Raw genomic sequence first — 24,250 nt, 5'->3', positions numbered from 1 at the left:
ACAGAGCTCCAACTTTGTTTTAGACTTGGTCCTCAAATTATGAACATAAAAACCCTAAAATGGGAGTCAAAGTTTCTGATATGAACATGAGTCCTGGTAGAACAGGGTTCATAAGTCCAGGCCAGTGATTTGGCCATAATTAACTATACAAAACTTGAAAAATTGTAATAAAAATTTTTGAGTGACTATAAGACATAGAGAAACAAATTCTAAGAAGGGAGTGTGGCCAAACAGTGGCCACATCTTAGTCGATCTGTTATGTAAAGACAGTGCACCAAGTCTGGACCTAAAGAAAAGTCCATAAAACAATTAGGTATATAAAATGAAATGAATTAGAATAAATTGTTAAGCATAATGAATTAATGAAATTATAAATACTTAATAATATTATTCTGTCCAAAGTACACCTAGACTCATTTATATAGCTTGGATCGATTAGTATACTAATTAGGGACTACGTATTTTAGTACTGCCCACATGGATAATCATTGACAGACAATATATGTCTAAGATGATTGTTCTACTGGCTTTATACCTGCCCGATGGCCATAATGCCTATTTTTATTATTACTGGCTTATGCCTGCCTGCTGGCCATAATGTCAATTTTTATTATTACTGGCTTATGTCTACCCGCTGGCCTTGTGCCTGATATGACCGTTGTATACTTGATAGACATACGACTGTCTAACTTGTATACTCCCGTGTATTCAGTCTTTATAGTCTGTCATAGGTTACTTTGGCACAGAAATGAGTATAAATCTTTAATTGAAATAAATACATGAGAAGATTGTTAAGGTGAACTTCATTGAATTAAACATAAGATACATGATAAAAAGATTTCGATTAAATTATTTTGTCTAAAGTTCTATAAACATATAAAAGACCTAGAAATTCATAAAATTTTATATTTCTTTATGAGAATACACGTAAAATAATTATTTCAGTTATTTGTTTATTTTTATTTCAATATATGCACCACTAAGCATTATGCTTAGTGCGTTGGTTCTTACCACACGTAGGTACAGGAGAGCCACCACAGCAGCAGCAGTAGAGCCTAGAAAGGACTTGAACAGATCTGCTACAGTGTAGATTGTCACCTCACCAGTTCATTTTGGTAGGGTTCATATATAGTTAGATTTTATATTTTGGTTATTGTATGTAATAAATTAGATTGAGATATGTAACTAAATTTTAGATTATATATAAAATTGTATATTATTGTGAGTAATGTTATATGAATAAAATGTAAGTTTATTTTATTTGAAAATTTTATGAGTAATGGTATGATATGGTACATGAACAATTGACATGAGAAATGATGTGATGGAATGGGATAAAATTTTTTTTTTTCTACACGTAATACAATATAATTGAATTAATATTGTACATGATAAGACAGAATAAGGTGCTCCGGCACCGAATGTAGCACACTTTGCTCGGCTACACTATAGACCGAGTAGAGGTGTTACATAATTTTATATGGGTAGTGGTACATGACCTAACTATACTTGTCCCACTCCCCTCTCTATAATTTAGCCCTAAAAATTTAAACTTTAAAATTCAAAAATCTTAAACCCTAAAAATTTAAATTAATTTTAAAAATCAAAAACCTAAATCTTAATATTCTAAACCCAAATATTTCAAATTTAAAAATTATAACTCTAATCCTTAAAATTTTAAACCTTAAATCTTAAAAATTTAAATTCATACCCTAAATTTTAAGCTTTAAAATTCTAATCTTTAAATTCTAAACTTTAATTTTAAAATTTTAAATTTAAACAGTTAAATCTAAATTTAAATTAAAAAAAAAAAATTAGTGCAACAGAGCTAACCTGTATGGTTAAGTCATTTAATATTTTTCATTTTACATGTTGTCTCCGAAACAGATGCCCAAAATTTAGGTAAATCAGAAAGCCCAAAACGAGAGCCCAGTCGTCCCTTCACATGCCCTAGCTCTATGTGCAAGCATTTCATTTGCGTCATCCTCCTGTAGAGTGAAATGCTGTGGTGGCTACGTCGAAACTAGCCTATTGCCCTATTGGAGACACAGAACCCTTGCAATCGAGAGATAATGGCAGAGGAGGCGATTTTGGGCTACTTAGAGAATCACGAAGAAATCTCTGATTCCGGCGAGTTCGCCGCAGAAAGGGGAATCGACCACGCTGAGATCGTCAATGTTGTCAAAAGCCTGCACGGTTTTCGCTTCGTTGACACTCAGGTACTGCTTCCATTATCTTGATATCTACGTATATGTATATATCTCTCTCTATGCATATGAATTCTTAGCACATATAGTTTTCACACTGTATTATTGTGTGGAATTATGCAATTAGGTTATCTTTGAGGGAGTTTAATTAATTTATACACTCAATGAGGGCTGTAAGTGTTAAAATTATGCTGTATAATTCAAGATTGGAAGAAATGGTATTTTTTTTTTAATGAATTTTGGGCAATAGGACTCAATGAGGTATGCTGAGCTTTTAGTGGCTTTGATGAAATATTGGTACATTGTTGATGGATTGTTAGAGCTAAATATTGTTTTACTTAATAGTTTGAATATTGCACAGGACATTAAGAGGGAGACATGGGTACTTACTGAGGAAGGGAAAAAGTATGCTGCTGAAGGATCGCCTGAAGTACAGCTGTTCTTGGCTGTGCCAGCAGAGGGTAGCATCTCGAAGGATGAGTTGCAGGTTATTGTTGCTTTCTTTATTTGTGATTTGTGTGTTATGTTGCAACGTATGATTATAAATGAACCCCTTTTTATTTTATAATTTGTATATTTGAGTTTATTAATTAGGATATATGGTAATTATGTGGACTTTTCTCTTAACATCTGTTATTTTAATACCGTTTTTCCCCCTAGGCTATGTGTTCACAAAAAAATTGTTATACACTGAAATGTGCTGTTGCATTGATGCAGAAAAAGCTTGACTCTGGAATTTTCAAAATAGGGTGCACGCAGGCTGGAAAGAATAAGTGGGTGGAAATGGGAAAGCATATATCGAGGAAGGTAGCACTTTCAAGGTCTTTGGCTGAAATCAGATTTTTGTTCTTTTTTTATTGAGAAAACTTTTGTTAATTGTTACTTTTAATGTTTTGCTATGTACAAAATTTGTTTTAATGGCATGGCATTCCTTTTATGTTCATTTGAATGCAATAATTTCGTTGGTAATTTCAAAGTGTTTGCCAGGTCCATTGTTGTTTTTGCCCCCATGATTAATTAATCTATGCATGGCTGCTTGATAAGTACATTCCAGTTTCATTATGATCACTTGATAAGTTTTACACCTCTAATACACAATATTGAATGTGGAGTTGAGGAGTCTTTGTGTTTGCTTAATTATGTTTTTGCTTTGCTGTAGGTTCAACATGTGGAAGACAAAGTAAAGGACTTGCTTTTGCGGATTCAAGATGGCAAGGTTCATGACTTTTTTTAATGCATTTAATGGTCATCAGTTTTATACCAGTTCTTCAATCCTTTTTTTTTTTTTTGCCTAAGCGCCCTATAAGTCAAAAGCTAGCCTTACAACTAAAAGCAAGGTCGAAATTTGTGTCCTTTTCAGTTCTGAGTTTTTGTTGTGTTTCTTAAGCATATGTTTTTCAATATATCCAGAGTAACAGTAGGTAAGATTTATGTTGTGTTTTGGGTTAGGTAGTTATGTGGTAGCATAGACTGAAAGGTGCTTATTGTTTAGGATAAGATTTGTACCTGATTTTGCTAAACTGAATTTTGTTACAGAAGTAGAGCACTAATACAAGTAGGTGGGTCTTGGCAAACTTTTCAGAATTGTAACTACGGATGTTATGTCCATGATTTTAATTTAGTTCTACTGGTCAGTTTGTTTAACCTTCAATATGAGCATGAGCCAATCATGTTTATTCGTTTGTGAATTGCATAAGCACAATGTAGTTGTGATAGAATTGCCTATAAATTTGTGTATCTATACATCTATGAATGTATTTTCATTAATTTTTTCACCAATAAAAGTGTAGAGTGAACCGATTTGGATTTCTGAAGAAAATGGGCTGGACTTAACTTACCTTGAAAAGCTAGCTCAAAGAGGGAGGAGTGACCAAGGCTTTTTATAAGGGCCACATTACCCCTATCCTAAACCGATGTGGATATTAACAAGATTGAATAGTGGGAAATCAAGTTTTTATATATTTAAAAATAGCTGAAGGTCCCCCTTTTTTTGGATTGAGGGACAGGGGGACTGTGAAGGTACCTCCAGTTTAGCTTTTTGTTGAATGGATCGTGGACATGGGATTTTGGGAAGTTTTTCCCCCTTTTGTCTGCATATTGACCTTTGTAGGTGACAGTTTACGGTTAGAAAGTGGCTCCTCTTTTAGAGGTTGTTTGGGAGTGGGTGATTATGTTGTAGTTCTATGCTATTTCCATCCTTATAGGCACTTTTACATGTTTACTTTGGAAGCAACTGAGCTGGGCTGTTTACTTGATTAAATATGTATACATAGTTTTATCATACTTCTGTTGTTCGATTTACTAAACTTTTTTTATTTTTGGGTGATTCCAGACAATTGACAAAGATGATATTAATTCATTGAAAGCAAGAAAGCTGATTGTTTTACAGTTAAGATCTTACTTCATTCTGTTTATTATGTTGTATATTTGAGTGTCCTTATTGTCTGTGTTGTGAACCTAAAAGTTTGTTTGATTAGTTCCAAAGTGTATTTTACTAATCAGGCTTGTGCTTCAGGACTTGGAAGGGCTACTCAGTGAGAAAAGGTCCTAACTATGCACCAAAAAGAAAGAAACCAGCAACTGATTTGACTCGGGAAAATCTACAGAGGTATACTCATATTCATATATGCATTTATGTATTCACGTAGCCTGAGTATTTATCTAAGTTGTTATCTGCCACTTTCATGTTTGTTACATGTTTAATTAAGCCAAATCATTGTATTGTTTGTGTGGGTTTTTACTTTTTACCACCAATAGTAGGGTACAACTAAGAAGTAATTATATGTTGATGCATTGTCTTTGGGAAATCAATATGTACATATACATACATTTGTGTGCTTTGTTTATCAGTAGAAAAAGGATTCCCTACCAAATGAGGGGGGTTATGCATGTAAGTAATTATGGTCAACAGTTTCCTGCACAGCTGAGTGCATATACATGAAATGTTCTGGATTCCATCTATTATGTTCTCTTTTTCTCGACCTTCCTAGGAATCATAGATATATTCTGAGGTGTTCTTGTATAGTAACCATTATGAACTGGGGATAGTCCTCAATAACTAGTTGTTCATTCATCCAGTCTTGCATATTAATGGCATCTGATTTTGAATATATGCAATTTACATTTTTGACAAATTTATCTGATTTTCTAGGGGTGATTGGAAGGAACTAGAGTTTAAGGAGTATAACTTCAGTGCTAAGGGTCCACCACCTGAATGTGGCCATCTTCATCCGCTGAACAAGGCAAGAATATGATCTTTTTTTTAATTTATTATTTTTTGTAAACACATGAATAATGGATGTTGGAAGATTGTTCACTTGGAAAGTTACTGCCAGTGTCATATGACATTCAGTTCAGAATTTGTTGACGCCATATAGTTTTTGAAATTGCTTCATCATAACCAGTCTTTTACTTCAAAACATAGCTTGCACTGCACGATTCATTTTACATTTACTATTGATTCCAAATGTTTCATGTAAGTGATGCTTTATTTATTTATTTTAAAGGTTAAAGACCGATTGAAGGATATTTTTCGTCAACTAAAGTAAGCACTTCCCTTTGAGTTCTGTTATTTACTTTGACTTGTCTATTAATTTTGACATCTTTCTATATTGTTCTTCTAATGGATGCAGTTTTGAGGAAATGCCGACAAATAGATATGTTGAGAGCAGGTAACTGACTAGTGTAGCATCTGCAATTTCTTTATTGTCAATTGGAGCTTCTGTTGATAGGTTTAGTGTGTGAAACTTTACCTGATGATACTAAATCTAACAGTAGATATAAAAAGATGATGCCTGTTCTTTCTTCACACAGACTCCCTTAGAAAGATAAACTGAAAATTTGTTGTAGCTTGAACATCTTTCTTTGTGTGTGTGTGTGTGTGTGTGTGTTATGGAAAAAGTGGTCTAATTTATGGACTTCTCATCACCAATTATTCTTAATATTAGTTCTGCTTGTACTTCACAATTACAGCTTCTGGAATTTTGATGCACTGTTCCAGCCACAACAACATCCTGCCCGTGATTCACATGATACATTCTTCTTGCAAGGTTGGTTTAAAATTTTTTGTTTTGTTTTTTTTGGTTTTTTTTTTTTTTTTTTTGGCTACTAGTTTCATTCTGATCACCATGTGGTTATGAATGTAGTTCCTTCAACGACAAGGCAGCTGCCAGAGGATTATGTTGAACAAGTGAAGGAGGTTCATGAGTCGGGAGGTTATGGATCAAGAGGGTATGATGCATATTTTTTTCCTTTAATAAGATATCATATCAAATGTCTAATTCCCAGAACCTTTTTTTTTTTTTTTTTGTGGTGGCAGATATGGATATGAATGGAAAAGAGATGAAGCAAACAAAAACCTTTTGCGAACTCACACAACAGCAATTTCATCACAGATGCTTTATGCACTAGCACAGGTGTTATTGCAATTCTGGTTGTCTGTTCATTGTTCTATCTCAATGGTTGTTTAAAGACTCTTATAATTTAGCTAACAACATTATAGACTGCTTTTAAGAGGAAACAAAGAAATTCATTCTTAGAGCATTGATTCTGTTGTTTCTGCCATTTTACCTCTTCTTTCCCCTCAGGAATGAATCTTGCACGTCATAAAGACCTGAATATGTTACTGTCAATTATCTAGTTTTAACATTGGAAGTTAATATAAACTGTGAATTGTCCAACAATTGTTCTTATATATTGCTTTCCTAATTATAATTATTGAAGGGTTTTGGTTGTGCAAAACTAGCTCCTTACCCTCTTTCTCTTCATCTCTTCCTCCTTGATTAATTTATATTGGAGGTGTTATTTATCACTTACTTTGTTATTGATGTAGCACGCAAAAGTGCATCCTTTTAGTCCCAAAAGATACTTCTCAATCGATCGAGTTTTCAGAAATGAAGCAGTAGATCGTACTCATCTTGCGGAGTTCCATCAGATAGAAGGTATCTATGAGTTTACAAAATAGAAGCTGGGGTTAGGGCTTTCTTAGGTTTTCATCAGGGGTTTGTGTGCTGCTCATGACAGCTTTTTATCTGGCATGAAGCATCAATACCTAAAGTGACCATTTTTAATTTTTGTGTCAATACATTTTATTTGGATGTGTCCCAATCCAAGTACCTTTTCAAAGGTATGGTGGGGCCAGACTGCTTTAGTGATAAAGAATGTCAGTTCATTTTGTATGGTAAAGTTAGGTCACTATATAATGGATCAAGCATCACTTTCAAAAATCACATTTACACATTGTAATTTTGCTGATCAGTTAACTCTCCAAACTCCTTCATTTGGTTTCAGGTCTGGTGTGTGATCGAGGCCTTACTTTGAGTCACCTGATTGGAATCCTGGAGGACTTCTTTTCACGATTAGGTAATAAAATCTCGTCCTTTTGAAACTTATTTTGGTTTTAACCCTTCAATGTCTTTTCTTGTCCTTTTTCTTCTGAGGAAAACAAAAACCAATTTTGAATAAAAATAAAGTTGGTAGTTATACCTAAGTTTTGTCTGTTGACACGGTAGGATTTCCTGGTAGTAAGTTGGATGTCACAAGTTAAAATTCTTTTTTTTTTTTTGGCACAAAACAGGCTGTTTATGTTTGATATGGCCAAGTGATGAGGATGCCATGATCTTGGATTAGATTAGATATTGAGATAAGGAAAATTCATTGGATATTGCAATGAGAAAAATCTAAACTTCTAAATCCATGTTCTGCTTTCAGGGATGTCTAAGCTGCGGTTCAAGCCTGCTTATAATCCATATACCGAACCTAGCATGGAGATTTTCAGGTAATAAATCAGAGGCTCCTGTTGCAGATCTATTGAAGGAATTTTAAACTGTGTTTTATTAAAAGAGGTAATAAATTGACATCTTCCAGCTATCACGAAGGCTTTGGGAAATGGGTGGAGATTGGAAATTCTGGCATGTTCAGGCCCGAAATGTTGCGTCCCATGGGATTTCCAGAAGATGTTAGTGTTATTGCATGGGGGCTTTCACTTGAAAGGTAAGAAACTTGACCCTTAATAATTTCCAAACGTACTAACCAATAATAATTATCAGGAACATCACTATATTCAATTTGATATTTCTTTTCCTTGTTTGAAACAGACCAACGATGATATTGTATGGAATTGATAATATCCGTGATCTGTTTGGACACAAGGTACTCTTTCACAATGAATGTGTATGCATTATGCAAGCTAGGCAATCATGCTGTCTTCATTGTTTGCTGACTCGTACACATTATTCTAAATTGCAGGTGGATCTTACTCTCATGAAGAGAAACCCTCTATGTCTCATCGGAATTCGTTAGACTCTGAAGTGTTTCTTATTTGTTACCATTTTTATTTCTTCTCATCTGAGGACAAATTGCAATGAGTTTTATGTGGGCAAAATTGTCAAAGTGCCTGGCTCTGTATTCTTTCGGCATCGCCATGTTGCGAGTCTAGTGAACTTGTATTGCAATTTGCAGCGACGCACTCTAACGCTAGTGCCTGGCTTTTTTTTTTTTTTTTTTTAACCAAGAAGTTTTTCTGAAAAATTATTATTTTTTATTTTCTATCTGTTACGTAAAACTAATAAAAAAATTATACTTACAAATATTCCAGGAAATAAAAGAAATTTTATTTTGCTTATATAGCCAATAATAATTAAAAATGGATAAAAATAAGAAAGTACTTAAATTTGATTGTTGTCACTGGGCCAAAGACAATATTATATAAGTTACAAAGGTTAATATTAAATTTAAAATTTATTATTTATCTTATTGATTTTTTCTGTCAGTGGGATGAGAAATACACGAACATTGGATTCAAGAATGGATCGTTTCTAAAATCATAATATAATTTTTATTTTTATGGATTATTACTAAAATTATAATAAAATTTTTGTTTTTATATAAATTCAATGCGTAAAATTTAAAATTTATTGTTTATGTTATTGATTAGTCAACATATTTATTGCTATCCTAGAGTCTACGTAGCTTTATATTTGCATCTTATAGAATTTTGAAACGTCATATTTAATTGTCGTTTTATTTATCGATTATTGTGTGAAATTACTAGTAAGGCTAAAATTTTTTCTAGTCTTTAAACTATTCTCTAAGTTTCTTGGGATTTAATTTCAAAAATTAATATATGCTTTCTTCTGTATTAAGAAACTGTTTTTAATATAATTAAAATAATAAACTTATTTATTTGTTTAATATTTATTTCATTTAAAATTAAATAATTTATCTTAGTAAATTATTTTTAAAATTAATAGATTTTACTTTTTCAAATGAAAAAGTAAAATAAGCCTATTTTGTGGAATGAAGAGAGTTTTAATCATAATTAATAATTCAATTTTTATATTATTAAAATTGAATTAATTAATTATATTCTAACATTTAATTTTATTAATATTTTAAGCTCTTAATTCCTTCCTTCAATATCATTTATTTTTTTAAAAAATGAAAAATATTTTTAAAAAAATTCTAACAAAATTATCCCAAAAAACCTTTTCAGAAAAAATTTCCAAATAAAAATTATTTTTTAATTAAAATTTTAAATAATAGAAAACTTAATCCGTTTAAAAATATGCATACTTAATGGTGAATTTATTAAATAATAAAAATTTGAATTTTGGAAAATTCTGAAAATAGTTCTTCAAAATAAGTTGTTCTTTTCTCCAATTAAATCATTTTTTTGAAAAAAAAAATATTTTTCTTGGAAATAAGTTTTTTTTTTTGGAAAATTTTCTTTGAAAATGATTATTTTTTATAATTTTTTTTAATTGAAGGTTATTTTTAAAATTTTATATTTTTTAAAATTTAGGATGAGGTAGAGTGTAATAAGAACCTTCAAAGTAAGATTTTCATATTTGTTGAATTTTCATAACTTTTGGATAAATTATAAATTAGTCCATCAAATACACAAAAAACTATTAATCAATCATGTCTTTTATGAAAAATAATTTAATCCGTGAAATTTAATTTTATCAATAGAATAATCTGTCAAAATATATCGTTATTTTCTTTAATTTAAAATAATCCCGATTAAATTTATTTTTATTAATTAAATAATAGTTAAATAATTATTTATTTTTTAAATAATTATATTTTAATTATTATAATGCATTGTAATGTATAATTATCTAAATATAGAATATTATTCAAATATTTAATTGACTCTCCACAAGAGTTAATATATAATTACTTAAATATAAAAATTTTCTTAGTTTTAGTGGTGACTGGTGAGCGGTTACAAGCGATGCCATGATGGTGGCGAGATTGATGGCCAGCGAGAGGAGCAAACATAACGGAAATAAAATTAGAGCAGAGGTAGAGGGGAGCAACTGAGGAGAGGATAGAAATCAAAGGAAAGGTTAAAGGATGGAGGGAAAGAAATTGAACCATTTACAGCAGGTAGACCATCCTTCTATAATGTTACAGTGAGTTGCTATTCATTTTACATGAAATGTATAAACAGGGAGCAGCTCAAAGTTTTTCTGAGCTGCAACAACTTTCAGAATGCTACTTCAAAAGGATTTAACTTTGTTATGCATATTAAGATATGGATTATTTAATTATCAGAAAAATAACTAATTTCTTCCTCATCTGAAGGGTCATCGTTTACCTGAGGATTAGTTTGAGCATCAACCATGACACCATGCTCAAATGCGTTCTTCTCTTCTGAAGAGTCATCAACTACTGGAGATGTCGAGAGAGCGACATTGATTACACCAGATTCAAATCTCCGCCGCCTTTCAACAGCATTCTCGACCAAAGTTTGAAATTCTTCATCACTGCTAGCTAACATGTAGCGCAGTTTAAAATTGATTTGATTCTCCACTAGAACTTTGTGCCTTGGAATTATCCGTTCGTCTAGAGAATAGCTGAAGAACCTGCAAATAATTTCGCTAGTTGTTAATGTCAAACGTACAAAGGAACATAAGAAAAGAAATAGCCATCAATATGAAAAACTAGAGAACATGGAAAAATTTTCATCTTGCAAAAGATTCAGCAGAAAATCCATGCAATTACTCCTGGTGAAGCACAGTGTTGTAGTAACATGGCCTAATTTCCTCATCATTAACATTGAAACAAGCTTCTTAGCTCCTAGTACACTAGTCTGGGATTAAAATAACCTTCAAAATAATAACTGGGCTTGATATTCTTCTCCTACAAAGTAGCAATATACTTAACATCACATATAGCTCCCTCTAAGGCTGTTTACCTTGGAAACTCAATGAGATCCTGCAAAGGCCGGACCATGGTTCGCCTCAAGTAACGATACTTAGGGCGGAGGAGGTCTATATTGTAACGTAGTAGCATGGGAAAATCAGCAATCATCTCACCCAATTGATGATGGCGTATGCCCAGTGACAGAAAATATTTCACGCTGATATCAAGCTTATGCACTATGCTGCATCCCAAGAGCTCTGGTCCCAAAGCTATCACCTTACCAATATCCCTCTCACTAACACCAGCTTTTGTCATCAAGAATATGACCTGCATGATACTCCAAGTTCAGCTAAACAAAATAATATTTGTTATCATTTGACCGATCAACAAAGGAACCATCCATAGAGATTTACATGATGAAGAATTATCCCAAATGTATCATTATTGGCAAATGAAGGACTACTGTAGTGGGGATTTTGGCATAACAATCATGCAGGAAATAAGCTAAATCTTCAACACCACATCATATTTTGGTTTAAAAAGAGTCATCCACATAAAAACAGATATATCAATTCACATAGATGGTCATATTAATTCGCTCCAAGTCTACTTGAAAAACAAAAGAAATACATATATGTATTGTGTATTACTGGGGATACTTCAACAATAGTACTCTTTATGCAGGATATGTAAAGAACAAAAACAGTAATTGACTGAGAAAAAGAACAAACCACTGGCCGGATTTTCTTGTAGAGGCTGTATGTTAGTAATGGTGGAAATTTTACAAGCATTTTGCCAATGGCGTCATCTCTAACACCTATGTCCTTAAAAAAACGCACCTTCATAAGGAAAAAAAAAATCTTGTTAACTCTCATCTGAAAGAGCAACGCATAGACTAGCATAATTCAATAAGTATCCTATTTCATTTAAAGAAAATATATGTTCATGCAATTCAAAAATTATTATCAAAGCTAGATGCTAGAGAGCAAAAAATGAAGATAAGAAAATAAGATTAGCAGGACAAAACTCAAAGGGAGAATTAAGCTAGATTACAAAACTTGCTTGTTTAATGGTGTAGCATTAACAAAGCTGAAGCATAATCATGTAACAAACAGCAATTCATACCTTTGGCACTATAGTCTCTTCCAAATCAACACAGAAAACTATTGGTTTAATGGTAAGCATTCTCCTCATACCATCTCGAGAGATTCCAAGGTAGTATAAATACTTAACAAGAGGCTTCCACCTTTCCTCAATGCTACAACCCATCAATTGTGGCTTAAATGCAAGTAATCTCCCAACTTCTTCATTATTGACGCCAAACTCCTTCAGATAATTAACCTGAACGAAGAAGAGGATTATCTCACCATATATAGTTATAAGAATTGGTAGAAGAGTACTTCAAAGTTCAAACACAAAAATAAAATCATTGTGTCAGTGCTTCATTATGGCTACTTGATGGACAGGCAAATTGAATGTGTTCCCAAAAGCAACTCAGAACTTAAAATCCTATAAAAGTGAAAATTGTAGGGTGCAGATTAATAAGTCAGTTACCTTTTGGTTCATCTCTTCCAGGGTAAAATAGCCAAGCACCCTAGGATAATCAAAGACCATTGTGCCAAAATCCTTCTCATTCATACCCATATCCAAGTAGAACCTGACTCGAGCTTTCACTTCTTCCATGCTATAAGACAATAATTGAGGACACCGACTCATTACATAGCCCATCCAATCCCTCCTCACACCATTGCTCTCTAAATACTCAACGATTTCAGCTAGTTCTTCATTACTGCGTTCTAAAATGTTATCCCCTGCTTTTGTGAGCACAACCCCGAGAAACTCTCCCCTGACATGAATTGACTTCAACCAGTCAGCCCGGCCTGTAATGGACTCTAGATTTCCTCTGGACAAGCATATGAGCTTCGCAATCTTAGGATATGGCAACCCATTGTGTTTCAGCCACCTATATTATATTAATTTAGCAATCACAATCAACACGTCAAACTCTAGTCTACATAATCCTCATTTTACTTCTAAATACAACAATGACAAAATATTGCAGTTTTGACATTGGTCCAAGCACTGAAAATTTTCAGAGCAAAAAAGTTTATCAAGATAGCATCCTAATGAATTAGAGAAAATTATCCACAAATGAAATTGAGAGAGAATCAATCAAACTTCAATGAGAAAGTTCAAATGAATCTGTTTTTACTCCATTAAAGATTTTTGTCACAAACCCACAAATAAAGATAAATTAGTTCACTGAGAAAACGAACCAAGCACCTAGTTAACCAACCAAAAATACCATAAAAACTATTACAGTTGAAGTACCTGATAAGTGGGACAACGTTCAAGTCCTCAATAACAGTCTTAGCTCTAATATTGAAACTCGAAGACTCAAACTCAGGCAACCTCTTCAATTTCGCAGCCTCAATCATAATAAAGTCAATAAAATCACTCAATCTATCAACCAAATTGGTCGAATACGTTATTCCGAACTTGCCTTTCCTCTTCATGGCTTCCTTGAAAATCTCTGCTGTCACTTTTCTACGTATCTCAAGCGCCTTCATTATCATTTCTGCTTCATCTTCTCCTCCATCGTCGTCTTCACTGTCTTCGCTTCCGTTTTGAAAAAGGGTTTGCAAAGGAGATTTGGTTTCTGTCGGGAACTGGGGGAAAATTGAACCAGGGAACTGAGGGATTCGTTTCTTAGTGACGAGGGTCATTTCCAAAAGCTTCACTTTCTCTTCTGGTGAAATAGCATCCCGCAATTTCTCTTCTTGTGATATTGCGTTTTGAAGTTGGCTTCGTTGTTTTAGGTGGTGGAGGAGGGCAGTGCTGGACTTGGAATTTTGGGTCCGGAGGACTGGTTTATCAGTAGGGGACGAGGTCGCCGGGTTTTGAGGTGGTTGGTGATGTTGATGGTGGAGGGAGGAGGAGATGGTAATGGTAGAAGAGGGAACGATTATGGAATTACAGTTCCTGCTGTGGTTGTGACGGTGGCAGAGGCGGAAGTGGTGGTGCTGTGGACAGGAGGACATCATCCCTTCACTGTTGGGTCGCTGATCAGTGTGTAAATGGATAGAGCAGCGGGGAAAATAGACGGTACTTGCGATAGAATATTCAATAATAATAAATTAAATTAAAAGGCTCAATTAAATATAATTTAGATTAATTAGATTGTGAAATTAAAAAAAAAAAAAACTCTCATTTAATCGTAAATATTTAAGTGTAGAGTGACAATTTTAGACCATGTAACTCAATTTGATATTTTATAATATGCTTATCATGAATTGATTTGTGATTCATTAATATGTTTTAACTGTTTAATTTATAATAATATTATTAAAAATAATAAATATAAATTTAATTATGTGTTAGATATCTACTACATCATCATAGTTGGTTTATATTTTTTTATTAAAATTAAATTTCATATTTTTATATATTAAAATTAATGTGTAAATTTTATGCAATATATTATTTTATAAAAATTAAACATATTAAACTAAAATTATCAGTGAGATACGATAGTCTATAAACATGCCAAGACTTAAAATGTTGAATAAGAATGGGAAGGATTCTTATAACTTGCGACAGTCTTTTGATGTTGCTCAACAGTGTTCGATTTGGTGCCAATAACTACAGAAGCCTTGCTTTAACTTGCAGAAGACTGTAAATCTATTTTAGGCCGTGAAGATGGTCATCCCTGGGATCCCATAATTGGATACTTTGTTTGGCTGCCTGACCCTTGAAAGCTCAGAGGCTATAAGAGCTCTAGTCATCGATTCTTCCGTTGATCATTGGAGATGGTGATTTTTCTATCTTTTTGAGGGGTCTTTTCTGTTTCCATAGAAGAATGTTTCTTGAGGAAAAACTTTACGTGGCTTCAAGTCTTTGGCGGCCTTTGTTTTTGTGCGACTTCTTAACTATCTAGTCCAGCTAGGGTGTGGAGGAGGATGAGATGGGCAGCGGCATTGCTTGTCATAGTGTCTCTCTTTCAATTGCTCTAGGGTTTGTGTTTATGGGCCTTAGGTCAAACTTGTAATGTGAAGCTATTTTTAGACTCTTTTTTTGTTAACTCTAAACTGTCGAAATTGTTATTATTAAGAAAATCACTTTTTTAAATATATTAATTAGATAATATTAAAAAATAATTTAAAATTAAATTTAATAAATTTTAACTATAATATCATTAAAATAATTTTTTTTAATTATTTTTTTTAATAACATCTAAAATGATACTTTTATTTATAAAAATAATTTTGACATTTCAATATCAATGCCAAACAGATACTCTGTAATCTTTAAATACTTATTAGGTTACTCTTCCAATCCTATGATTATATTAACCCTTTTGCAATGTTATGAATATCTATTTCTATTGAAAAAAATATATATAAAAATGAGATTACATGAGAGAAAAATAATTGCGCAAGCTCTCTCAAAGGCAGGAGATCCTTGCCACTTGACAAATATGCAAATGCAAGAGAAATCATTAGGTTTTGAACAACGTGAGAGATTAGAAGATAAAAAAGGGTTTGAAGAAATTCAAAATTGCTCTTTGTTTTATGATTTTACCGAAGAATAGTTAATAAGTATTTCTTGTGATTCAAAGTCATGATTTGGAATTCGAGGGTGCGGGGAGGAGGTGAGCTCTCACTCACAATGGCCATGATTTGGAATTCGCATGTACGGGGCACAGTGGTGGAGGGAAAAAGAAGGGTGGGTGAAAATTGCCATCCCTAACCGGCACTACCACAACTTGGATTTGCTTAAAAGCAAGCAAGGCAAGTACCAAACCAATCTCATAATGCAGGATAATCATTGTGATGATAAAATCCTTGACAAATACAATGTAAAAAAAAATAAAAGAAAAGAAAGCAAAGATCAATTACAGAGATAAATGGTAGCATGCTAAAACAAGCTGTTAAACAAATGTCACCATTACTGCCATTAGCACCCCATTCTCTTACAAAATTTTCCCAATCCAATCTTATCCGCCAACTTGGGACAAAATCTTTACAGAACTTGGATAAAGAGTTGATACACAACTTTCCAAATCCTCCCATTGATGTACAAAAATGGCTCCAGACCTTGATCAACTGCAAAAACATGTGCAGCACATAGGGGTACCAACATGAAGGCACTCAAATGGGAAGCCTCCTGTATTTATTGACAAAGAATCAAGAACAATCAACATCTCTGCTAATTCTAACCTAGTCTTTCTACATCTTGCACATCAGGTGATGGTTCAGGAAAAATCTCCCTAGATTGCCTTCTATGCGAGGATGAATGTTCACCACCACCATTTTGGCCACTTCCCTGTGAATTTGAGGTTCCTGAATGTTTAAAACTACCTCCTCCTTCTGGTCCGGTACTGGAGCTTGTTGGAATGACTGCTACATCAGATGAGCTATGCCAACTACCAAGTAGAGAAGCATTCCAAGAGTGCCTGGAAGATGCTGTTCTCAACCTTGCAGAGCTGGAATTTTCTTCCTTTACTACCTTGAATGGATTTTCTAATGCCTTGAGGATGTATACCATGAGCGGTCGCCTTGAAGGCTTGGGATTGAGGCAAGACCTGGCAACAATGGCCATGGCCCAGACTTCTTCCAATAAATCTTCATCAATGATCAAAGATGGATCCACAATTTTTGTCACAAGTTCCTTGTCATAAATGCTGATGTATGGTAGCGTCTGTTCTAACCATTCTTTTAGTTGGGCTTCACTAGATGCACTCATGCCCACCTTCCCCGTTACCAACAAGCTCAAGTAATACTCTCCCAAACAGTAAATATCATAGGCACATGTTGCTGTCACTGAACCTGGTCATGATAAACAGAAGTGAATTTCAGAAACTTGGAACTCCTCCAGCAAACAAGGATTCTGAAGTTTTAAGGGTTTCTTTCCTTTTGCTAGTTGGCTCAGCTCAAAACAGACATAAAAGACTCCTTGAGAAACAGTGGCTAAAATTTTATATCATTTACAGAAGCGTTATCTGGAGCAAGCAAAAAACTGACCTATCTCAAACAAAGCAAGCCACAACCAATGGCTTCAACCTATCGTTCTACATTGTTTAACAGTCACAGCAGACTAACTAAAAACTTCTCTACAAATACTCTCTTTTTTTTATCTAAGCACTGCTATATGCCAGCATGACTGGCATAGGAACCAACTAGGACCAACAAACTTGGGATAACAACTTGCACACCGCTGATTACACAAACCAATAGAGATCAATAACCTCAAAGAAATTGAAAATACTTGGAAATGCATGGATTGAATGTAACAACTCCCAAATTCTTCTTACAAGAGTTATTGGATCCAAACAAAGAAGCTATCTTACTGATCATAAGCAGAAAGGAAATGAAGTTCCAAGCACCCCTTGCAATCCCCAAGGAATTCCCAGAATTCTTGTTATATACTCATTCCAACCCTCCACTCTCTTTTCTAGGTTTATTGATATTGAATCAATTGAACGCACTTCTAACACTTGTTCCACTTTTGGAAGACCTGCGTTATATCACCAGATCTCGATTTTTCATATATAAATGTAACTAATGTATTTCCTTCGTAAAGGATTTCTCCATAATGGCCATGGTTCTTCGATAACATAATTCACATTGATTTGGGACTCCAAAACGTTCATTGGTTGCCTTAGGTTCAATACAAAGAAAAAGGCACAAAGTTCACCACAAGTTTTACTATTATCTCCTGGGCCACATATATATCAAACCACTGAAGAGCATTGATCCATGGACAGGAAGGCCACCACTCAACAGTACAAAATGATATGAGAAATTATCTTAGCCTTCATTTGAAAAGAAGGTAATTATCATTTTCTCATTACCTCTAACTAATATCCTACTGCTATAATTAAAAAAAAAAAAATCCTTTTTGACATTTCACCCACTTTGGCTGGTGTGGGATCACAACTAGGAAATATTGGTTTTCTGTTTATCTAAGTCTAAGCCTTAGTTTTTTTTAATAACATGTATGATAAGAAGCTACTTAAGGTTTGAGAATTGAGAGCATCAAGCAGCATATAGCTATTTCTGGTTAGATGGATGATGGATCAATATATAGAGGCTGAATTACAAATATTAAACAAATGAAAGTGATACTTAAAACTTATATCTCTACGTACCAGAAGTGCCTTGTTCCGATGACCTGCAATGAAAAAAAAAATCCAGAATGAAAATCTTGATTAAGCTAAATAAGCATGCAACACATGAACACTAAAAAAAAAAATTGACACAATAGGTAGAGATAACATAGTGCAGTGTACCCTAAATATGGGGGAAAGAAGTTAAGGCCCATTTGGATAGATAAGGATTTAAAATGCAGGGGTATTTAAATAATAATATTCACAATGAAAAGGAAAAACTTGGTATTATGCTTTGACCTTCTAAAAATTGGCTCCTGATCTGCTAACACAAGGAACTTCACCCAGTTGATGGTAGAGTCACAAAAGTTCAAGTTGAAAGTTCTCAAGAAACTAGATTGCATGGAATCCATACAAAGTTAACTTATGCTTAATCATATTCAAACAGGAAAAGGCAATATTAATTCGTTAACATACCACGAAACAATACATAGTTTCTAAAGTATTTTCTGTCAGAAAAGAAAACAAAGGGATCAATAAAATCCTCTCCCTAATACTGGTAGCAAGAAGATGGATTTCTCCAAATAGTCATCTAATAATTGCAAGAACGAAGGAAGTTACCTATGCTGACTAAAATAATGGTATTGCAACACTGTAAGTGTAAGCTTCAGGAACAACTAAATTTAGCCCATTAACTATGAAATATCTTACTTAAAGCAAAAGGTGGTATGTCCGACCCCTAACAAAAGCAGTGGTAACTAAATCCAAGAAAAATTTTTAAATGATAAAATAAACATACTGTTGATGGAGGCTAGGACATGAGCCAGTTTTAAATACAATACTCACTGTGGCAATCGAAGCAACCTGGTAATCCTGTTTTGATGAGTATCCCCATCTTGAGGACAAACTTCACTTAGGCTTCCAAGCCGCACTTCAAATTTATCATCAAGGAGTATACTGCTTGCTTGAACATCTCTTCAATGAAGCAAAAGAAAGAATTCAGCGACTACAACAGTAGCACAACTTTTTCCAACTTTTTATGATGTAATGTAAGCTAGTGAAGCATTTGGCAAAACAACCAAAAAAAGCAAATGTAATTGCGCACCGGCACACACACAAAAACCAAACAATTTTTTTTTTTTAAAAAAAAAAAGAAAACTTTCAAAGCAGCTCATGCTTTAGCTTCACCTTTTACAACTTGGATTTCAACCTCTAAACTTCCCTATCTTTTACCAGTAAGCTATCACCAAGACCAAAGCACAGAGCACTAGTTTAAAAGTCCTAAACCAGGTTAATGCCCGGGTATATTTGATGCACGCCAATGAACCATGTCACAAAAATTAACCTTGATATTGAAATTAAAAACTAAAGTAATTCAACTCAGTAGGATTTATGGAATACTTTTAAAATTATCTCAAATTTCGTTGATGCTCAAAAGAGCATGTTGAACTGCATAACCAAGTACATATTGTCCAGACTTGCCTAACCAACATGTAGAAACTATATAAGAACTTCTTTTGCAATGTATTGATACGCTCCCAAAGCAGGATTTCACTTCAGTTATTACACAGGAAGATGCACAATAATCTTTGCCATAACTCCTGCTCAAGCAGTTGTACCATTAGTTATAACTTTGTGTTACCTTCATAACTGGCAAATGGTTATGAATGCAAATCAAACTTTCTAAAATCAAGGGGTTTAAACTTTTAATGTTGGATATTTCAGTCTTTAACAAAAGAAAATCACACATTCATACGATTTACTTACTAAATTTTCAAAGTAAAAATGCTCACAGAAACAAAGACCCACCTCATCGAACTGCTGTTGGCATTAGAAATGACTTAAATAATAATCCCAAAGCAAGGGATTCCAATAAAATTGATGAATTAGTAGCGTACATAGTGATTGAAAAAGTCATATATGATGGTTAAAATATTTTTATTTGAATTTTTTTTTCACAAAAAGGTGGGATATTTTCCAGACCAGTTAACTGATAGGAAAAATTAGGACGTTCTAGAAAGTGATCTTCATGGCTAACATGAGATTGTGAAGAAAAAAGAAGAGAAAAAGAAAAAGAGAGTCAACAATACAAGTCTTTACCTGTGTACTATGGGTGGTGTACACTCATGATGCAGACAAGATAGACCTTCCGCTGCTCCTATCGCAATTTTCAATCGTGTAATTCAATCTAATGACTGTAAACTATTATCTTCTGAACTGGTTTTCCTATAAAAGGAACTTGACAAATCTCCATTTGGCATATATTTGTAAATCAAGAACTTCTCATTCTCATTCTCCAAGCAGTGTCCCAAAAGGGGAATCTAGGATATGAAACTTTACTGAAAAAATCCAATTCCAGTAAGTAAGCCTCTTTCTTAGTAGATTGCATATCTACTCTTTTTATGACTACAGAGATCCCATTTTCCAAGATACCCCTATAGAGATCCCCCGAGTGACCATGTTTAATGAGGTTTGCATCACTGAAGTCAGCAGTGGCTTGGAGCAGCTGCTGATATGTGAACGTGTCTCCTAAACTTGAAAATTTGATTGATACTTCAGGAGGCGGAGGACTACTCCCAGCAGGAAGTGGCTCAACTCCAACCGCTCCTTGATTTGCAGTGCCCCTCTTACGGAAGCAAATGAGCAGCAGCACTATTAGTAATGTCAAAAGAACAATAATAAGCCCAACGCCTCCCAGAACACTTGCTAATATGATAGCCCTTCTGCTGCTCTTCCCTTGAGTATCTCTGGCAGGAGGTTGTGTGGAATTTGGGAGTCCAAAATTGTCAAAAGCCAGCCTCATTTCAGCATAAAAAGATGCACATTCCTGAAAACTTCTCTGACTTGACATATTTTGGAGGCAATTGCTAACAAGAGAAGCATTGTTGGGCAGATAATCTGGAACCCTGCCTTCAAAATAATTTCCAGACAGATCAACAAAACGGAACCTTCTCAGTATTGGTTTGAGAGCTCCATAAAACAAATTCCCAGACAGATTCAGTTCTGCAGTAGTAGCATTAGCATTCAAGGTAGAATCAGGCAGGAAGCCCGCGAATTTGTTGCCAGAGATATCAAGGAGGAGCAATCTAGGCATTGTCCATAGCACATCAGGGACAGCACCGGTAAAACCGTTGTCCTTCAAAACCACAATCTGCAATTGATTTGGAGCAGGAAACAAGTTGACCGGCAAGGACCCAGACAATGAATTCAAGCTGACATCAAGGTCAACCAACTTACCAAAGTCCCCAAGCTGAGCAGGTATTGAAGATGATAACTGATTACTTGAAAGATTCAAATATTGAAGCTTGAAAAGCATCCTAATGCCAGGAGGAATCGACCCAGATAAGAAATTGGACGAAATATCAAGAATTGTCAAATTCCCAAGCGAACCAAACGACGGAGGAATAGATCCCGTAAGCGAATTCTGCGAAAGATCAAGAACTGAAAGCAACATCAATTGACCCAAACTGGAGGGAATTGCACCCGTTAAACTATTACCAGACAAATAAAGGCTAGTAATATTAGTCAAATTCCCTATACTGGCAGGAATAGCATTGTGTATTGCGCAAAAACGAAGATCAAGCAGTTGAAGTGAACCAAGCCTTTGATCGAACCAATCTGGGATGGAACCAGGGAGCAAGAATATAGAAGCGTTAAAAGCAGTCAGATGGGTCAGATTGGCGATCACGTCCACGGAGAATTGTGGGTTCTGGGAACCAAGTCTTGTCCTTCTAAAACCAGAAATGTTAATTCCAGAAACACTGCCGTTCTGGCATGCGATACCCGCCCAATTCAGGCAAGGGTTAGCTTTTCTAGGCCACTCCTCACTTCTTATACCCAAAGAGGATCTGAGTTCAAGTAGGGCAGCTTGTTCAACAGAGGGACTCAGTGTCTCCACTTGCCGAAATGCAGGCTGAAATTTCAACTGCAATGGCAGAAAAGCGAATATTTTACAATTCGCTGGTCGACCATGGCTTATGGAAAATGAAAAACAGATTCAAATCTTCTCTTCCTCATATCAAATGTGGGCTTCTCTCTCTTTCAGTCCATAAAAGAAACATGACTCTCACCAGGACCAAAAACCCTTTCTTTCTCTTTTGATTCTCACTTATTCTACAAAATTGTTGGTGACCAATCTGCATCTCTCCCTGTCTGTCTCTCTACCTACTCTCTGTGTAGTTCCAGTTCCCTGTTCCCCAGTTGACAAAAGAATATCACTCTCTCTATTATTGCTCTTTGTGGGCTTTAAAAATGGGGTTTTCCAGTTTCTAAACGCTGGCCATTCACAAAGCAGAGAGTTTTTAGCTGCGCATCATAGAAGAAAAAAAATACAAAAAACAAGAAAAAAATACCAGGAAAGAAGGAAATCAAGAAGCAAAGCGGCTTGTAGATAGCAGGACGCAGAGGCTCAGCCATTGGGTCACCCCTCTGACACTGAACCCACGTCCGCGTGCCGTAATTGTGGTGGCCTGCTTGACCTCCGCTTATCCCGCTTTAGCCATCTCAAACTACTCTCCCGACGCTGAGAGACACTTTTCTTCTCTCTTATGCATATAAACTGCTCATATATATATATTTATATATTCAACAGTCAATAAGTAAATGATAAAAAAATTAAATTGATTGTTATTACTAACGGCTAAATTTTAAGAAACTCATCAAGAAATTAGGTTCATCAAACATCCATAATTAATTATACGTGTACAAATTGAAAATCATTTAAAATCGCTCTACTAAATAAATATTATATCCCTAAACTTTGCAATTTGATATTTAAAATATCAAGTAATCTTAATTATCTTACTATTTAGTTCAACAATTACAATCACATTGAAAAAACTACCAACAACTGAATTTGAAAAGATTATTTGAAAATTATATTTATTAAATACTTATGATTGATAGAAAGATTACGAATTACACCTTATTCATATTTATTATTTTTTTTATTTATTATTTTTTTTAATCAACTTTCTATTTTACAAGAAAAATTTTTAAAAAGAAAAAAAAAATAATATTTTATAATCATTCCAATTGATTAATGAAAATTTAAAACTCAATCAAATGGGTATTACATAGTTGAGATTTAAAATTTTATTTAGTTATTGTATTTATGGTTACATTTATAATTTATTATTATAGGATAATAATAATTATTATTATTAATCATAAATTAATTAGATTTAATTAAAACTAATTTTTGTAAAATAATTTTAACCTCCTTAGAAATTAAAATCACCCTAATTTCAGTCGACCCTTGTGTAAATTAGATTTAATTAAAACTAATTTCTGTGAAATAATTTTAACCTCCTTGGAAATTAAAATCACCCTAATTTCAGTCAACCATTGTGTAAATAGAGACAGAAATGTAGGTCTCTTATGCTTTTCCTAGCTTGTTCGTAGAAATATGTTTGCTGGTCGGTTTATCTTTTCTCATCCGTCAATCTATCTCCAACGACTTTCCATTTTAAACGTGAGAGGGAAAACTTCCCACTGAGAAGCTGATTAACGGAAACAAACAAAATCAAAAATCGGTTGCCCACTTCTTCTAACTAAATTTCTAACCTTCACACCATTTTTTGCCGCCTTTTTGTGTCACAACTCAACTTATGGGCCGGATCGACACTAGGACCTGAACCGGCATAAAGCTCCCGAAACCCATAATAAGTCTTAATGTTCTCAAATCCATAACTAAGGTAAAAAAATTTAGGTCCAACATGTAAATAAAATAAAATAAAATAAAATATTTTTATTTGGGTTAACCCAACCCGATAATCATAAAAAA

The 24,250-nt window shown here is 34.0% G+C and overlaps 2 protein-coding genes and 1 pseudogene across 2 annotated transcripts; 1 reads left to right on the top strand and 2 right to left on the bottom strand.

The window, feature by feature from the left end:
* Positions 1–1,912: 1,912 nt before the first annotated feature.
* Positions 1,913–8,684, top strand: LOC110669159 (phenylalanine--tRNA ligase alpha subunit, cytoplasmic). Its single transcript, XM_021830664.2, has 18 exons — positions 1,913–2,219; positions 2,569–2,694; positions 2,925–3,014; positions 3,367–3,423; positions 4,540–4,595; positions 4,723–4,815; positions 5,359–5,449; positions 5,714–5,751; positions 5,840–5,878; positions 6,180–6,256; positions 6,353–6,437; positions 6,526–6,622; positions 7,039–7,147; positions 7,497–7,568; positions 7,917–7,983; positions 8,073–8,198; positions 8,303–8,357; positions 8,454–8,684. Exons 1-18 carry the CDS (start codon positions 2,073–2,075, stop codon positions 8,505–8,507), a joined length of 1,479 nt encoding a protein of 492 aa, XP_021686356.2. The 5' UTR covers positions 1,913–2,072; the 3' UTR covers positions 8,508–8,684.
* Positions 8,685–10,558: 1,874 nt separating this feature from the next.
* LOC110669185 (transcription termination factor MTERF2, chloroplastic) lies at positions 10,559–14,485 on the bottom strand. Its single transcript, XM_021830696.2, has 6 exons — positions 13,689–14,485; positions 12,912–13,320; positions 12,483–12,698; positions 12,089–12,196; positions 11,410–11,684; positions 10,559–11,077 (listed from the first exon to the last, which is right to left on the bottom strand). The coding sequence occupies exons 1-6, from the start codon at positions 14,399–14,401 to the stop codon at positions 10,756–10,758; spliced, it is 2,043 nt and encodes a 680-aa protein (XP_021686388.2). The 5' UTR covers positions 14,402–14,485; the 3' UTR covers positions 10,559–10,755.
* Positions 14,486–16,152: 1,667 nt separating this feature from the next.
* Positions 16,153–22,701, bottom strand: LOC110632853 (probable LRR receptor-like serine/threonine-protein kinase At2g16250; annotated as a pseudogene).
* Between the last annotated feature and the right edge of the window lie 1,549 nt (positions 22,702–24,250).

This window comes from Hevea brasiliensis, chromosome 18 (assembly GCF_030052815.1).
Source record: "Hevea brasiliensis isolate MT/VB/25A 57/8 chromosome 18, ASM3005281v1, whole genome shotgun sequence".
Classification (NCBI taxonomy): domain Eukaryota; kingdom Viridiplantae; phylum Streptophyta; class Magnoliopsida; order Malpighiales; family Euphorbiaceae; genus Hevea; species Hevea brasiliensis.
Note: the sequence above shows the minus strand (reverse complement) of the source record. Positions and strands in the feature narration are given on the sequence as shown.

Bases quoted from the DNA above. Each gene is read 5' to 3' on its own strand.
- LOC110669185 (XM_021830696.2), bottom strand. From the start codon at position 14,401: ATGATGTCCTCCTGTCCACAGCACCACCACTTCCGCCTCTGCCACCGT. The intron at 12,197-12,482 runs GTATGAATTGCT...TTCCTTATGAAG, and splicing joins AAGAGACTATAGTGCCAAAG to GTGCGTTTTTTTAAGGACAT. The intron at 11,078-11,409 runs GTAAACAGCCTT...AATTATTTGCAG, and splicing joins GATCTCATTGAGTTTCCAAG to GTTCTTCAGCTATTCTCTAG.
- LOC110669159 (XM_021830664.2), top strand. From the start codon at position 2,073: ATGGCAGAGGAGGCGATTTTGGGCTACTTAGAGAATCACGAAGAAATC. The intron at 4,816-5,358 runs GTATACTCATAT...CTGATTTTCTAG, and splicing joins ACTCGGGAAAATCTACAGAG to GGGTGATTGGAAGGAACTAG. The intron at 5,450-5,713 runs GCAAGAATATGA...TTTATTTTAAAG, and splicing joins ATCTTCATCCGCTGAACAAG to GTTAAAGACCGATTGAAGGA.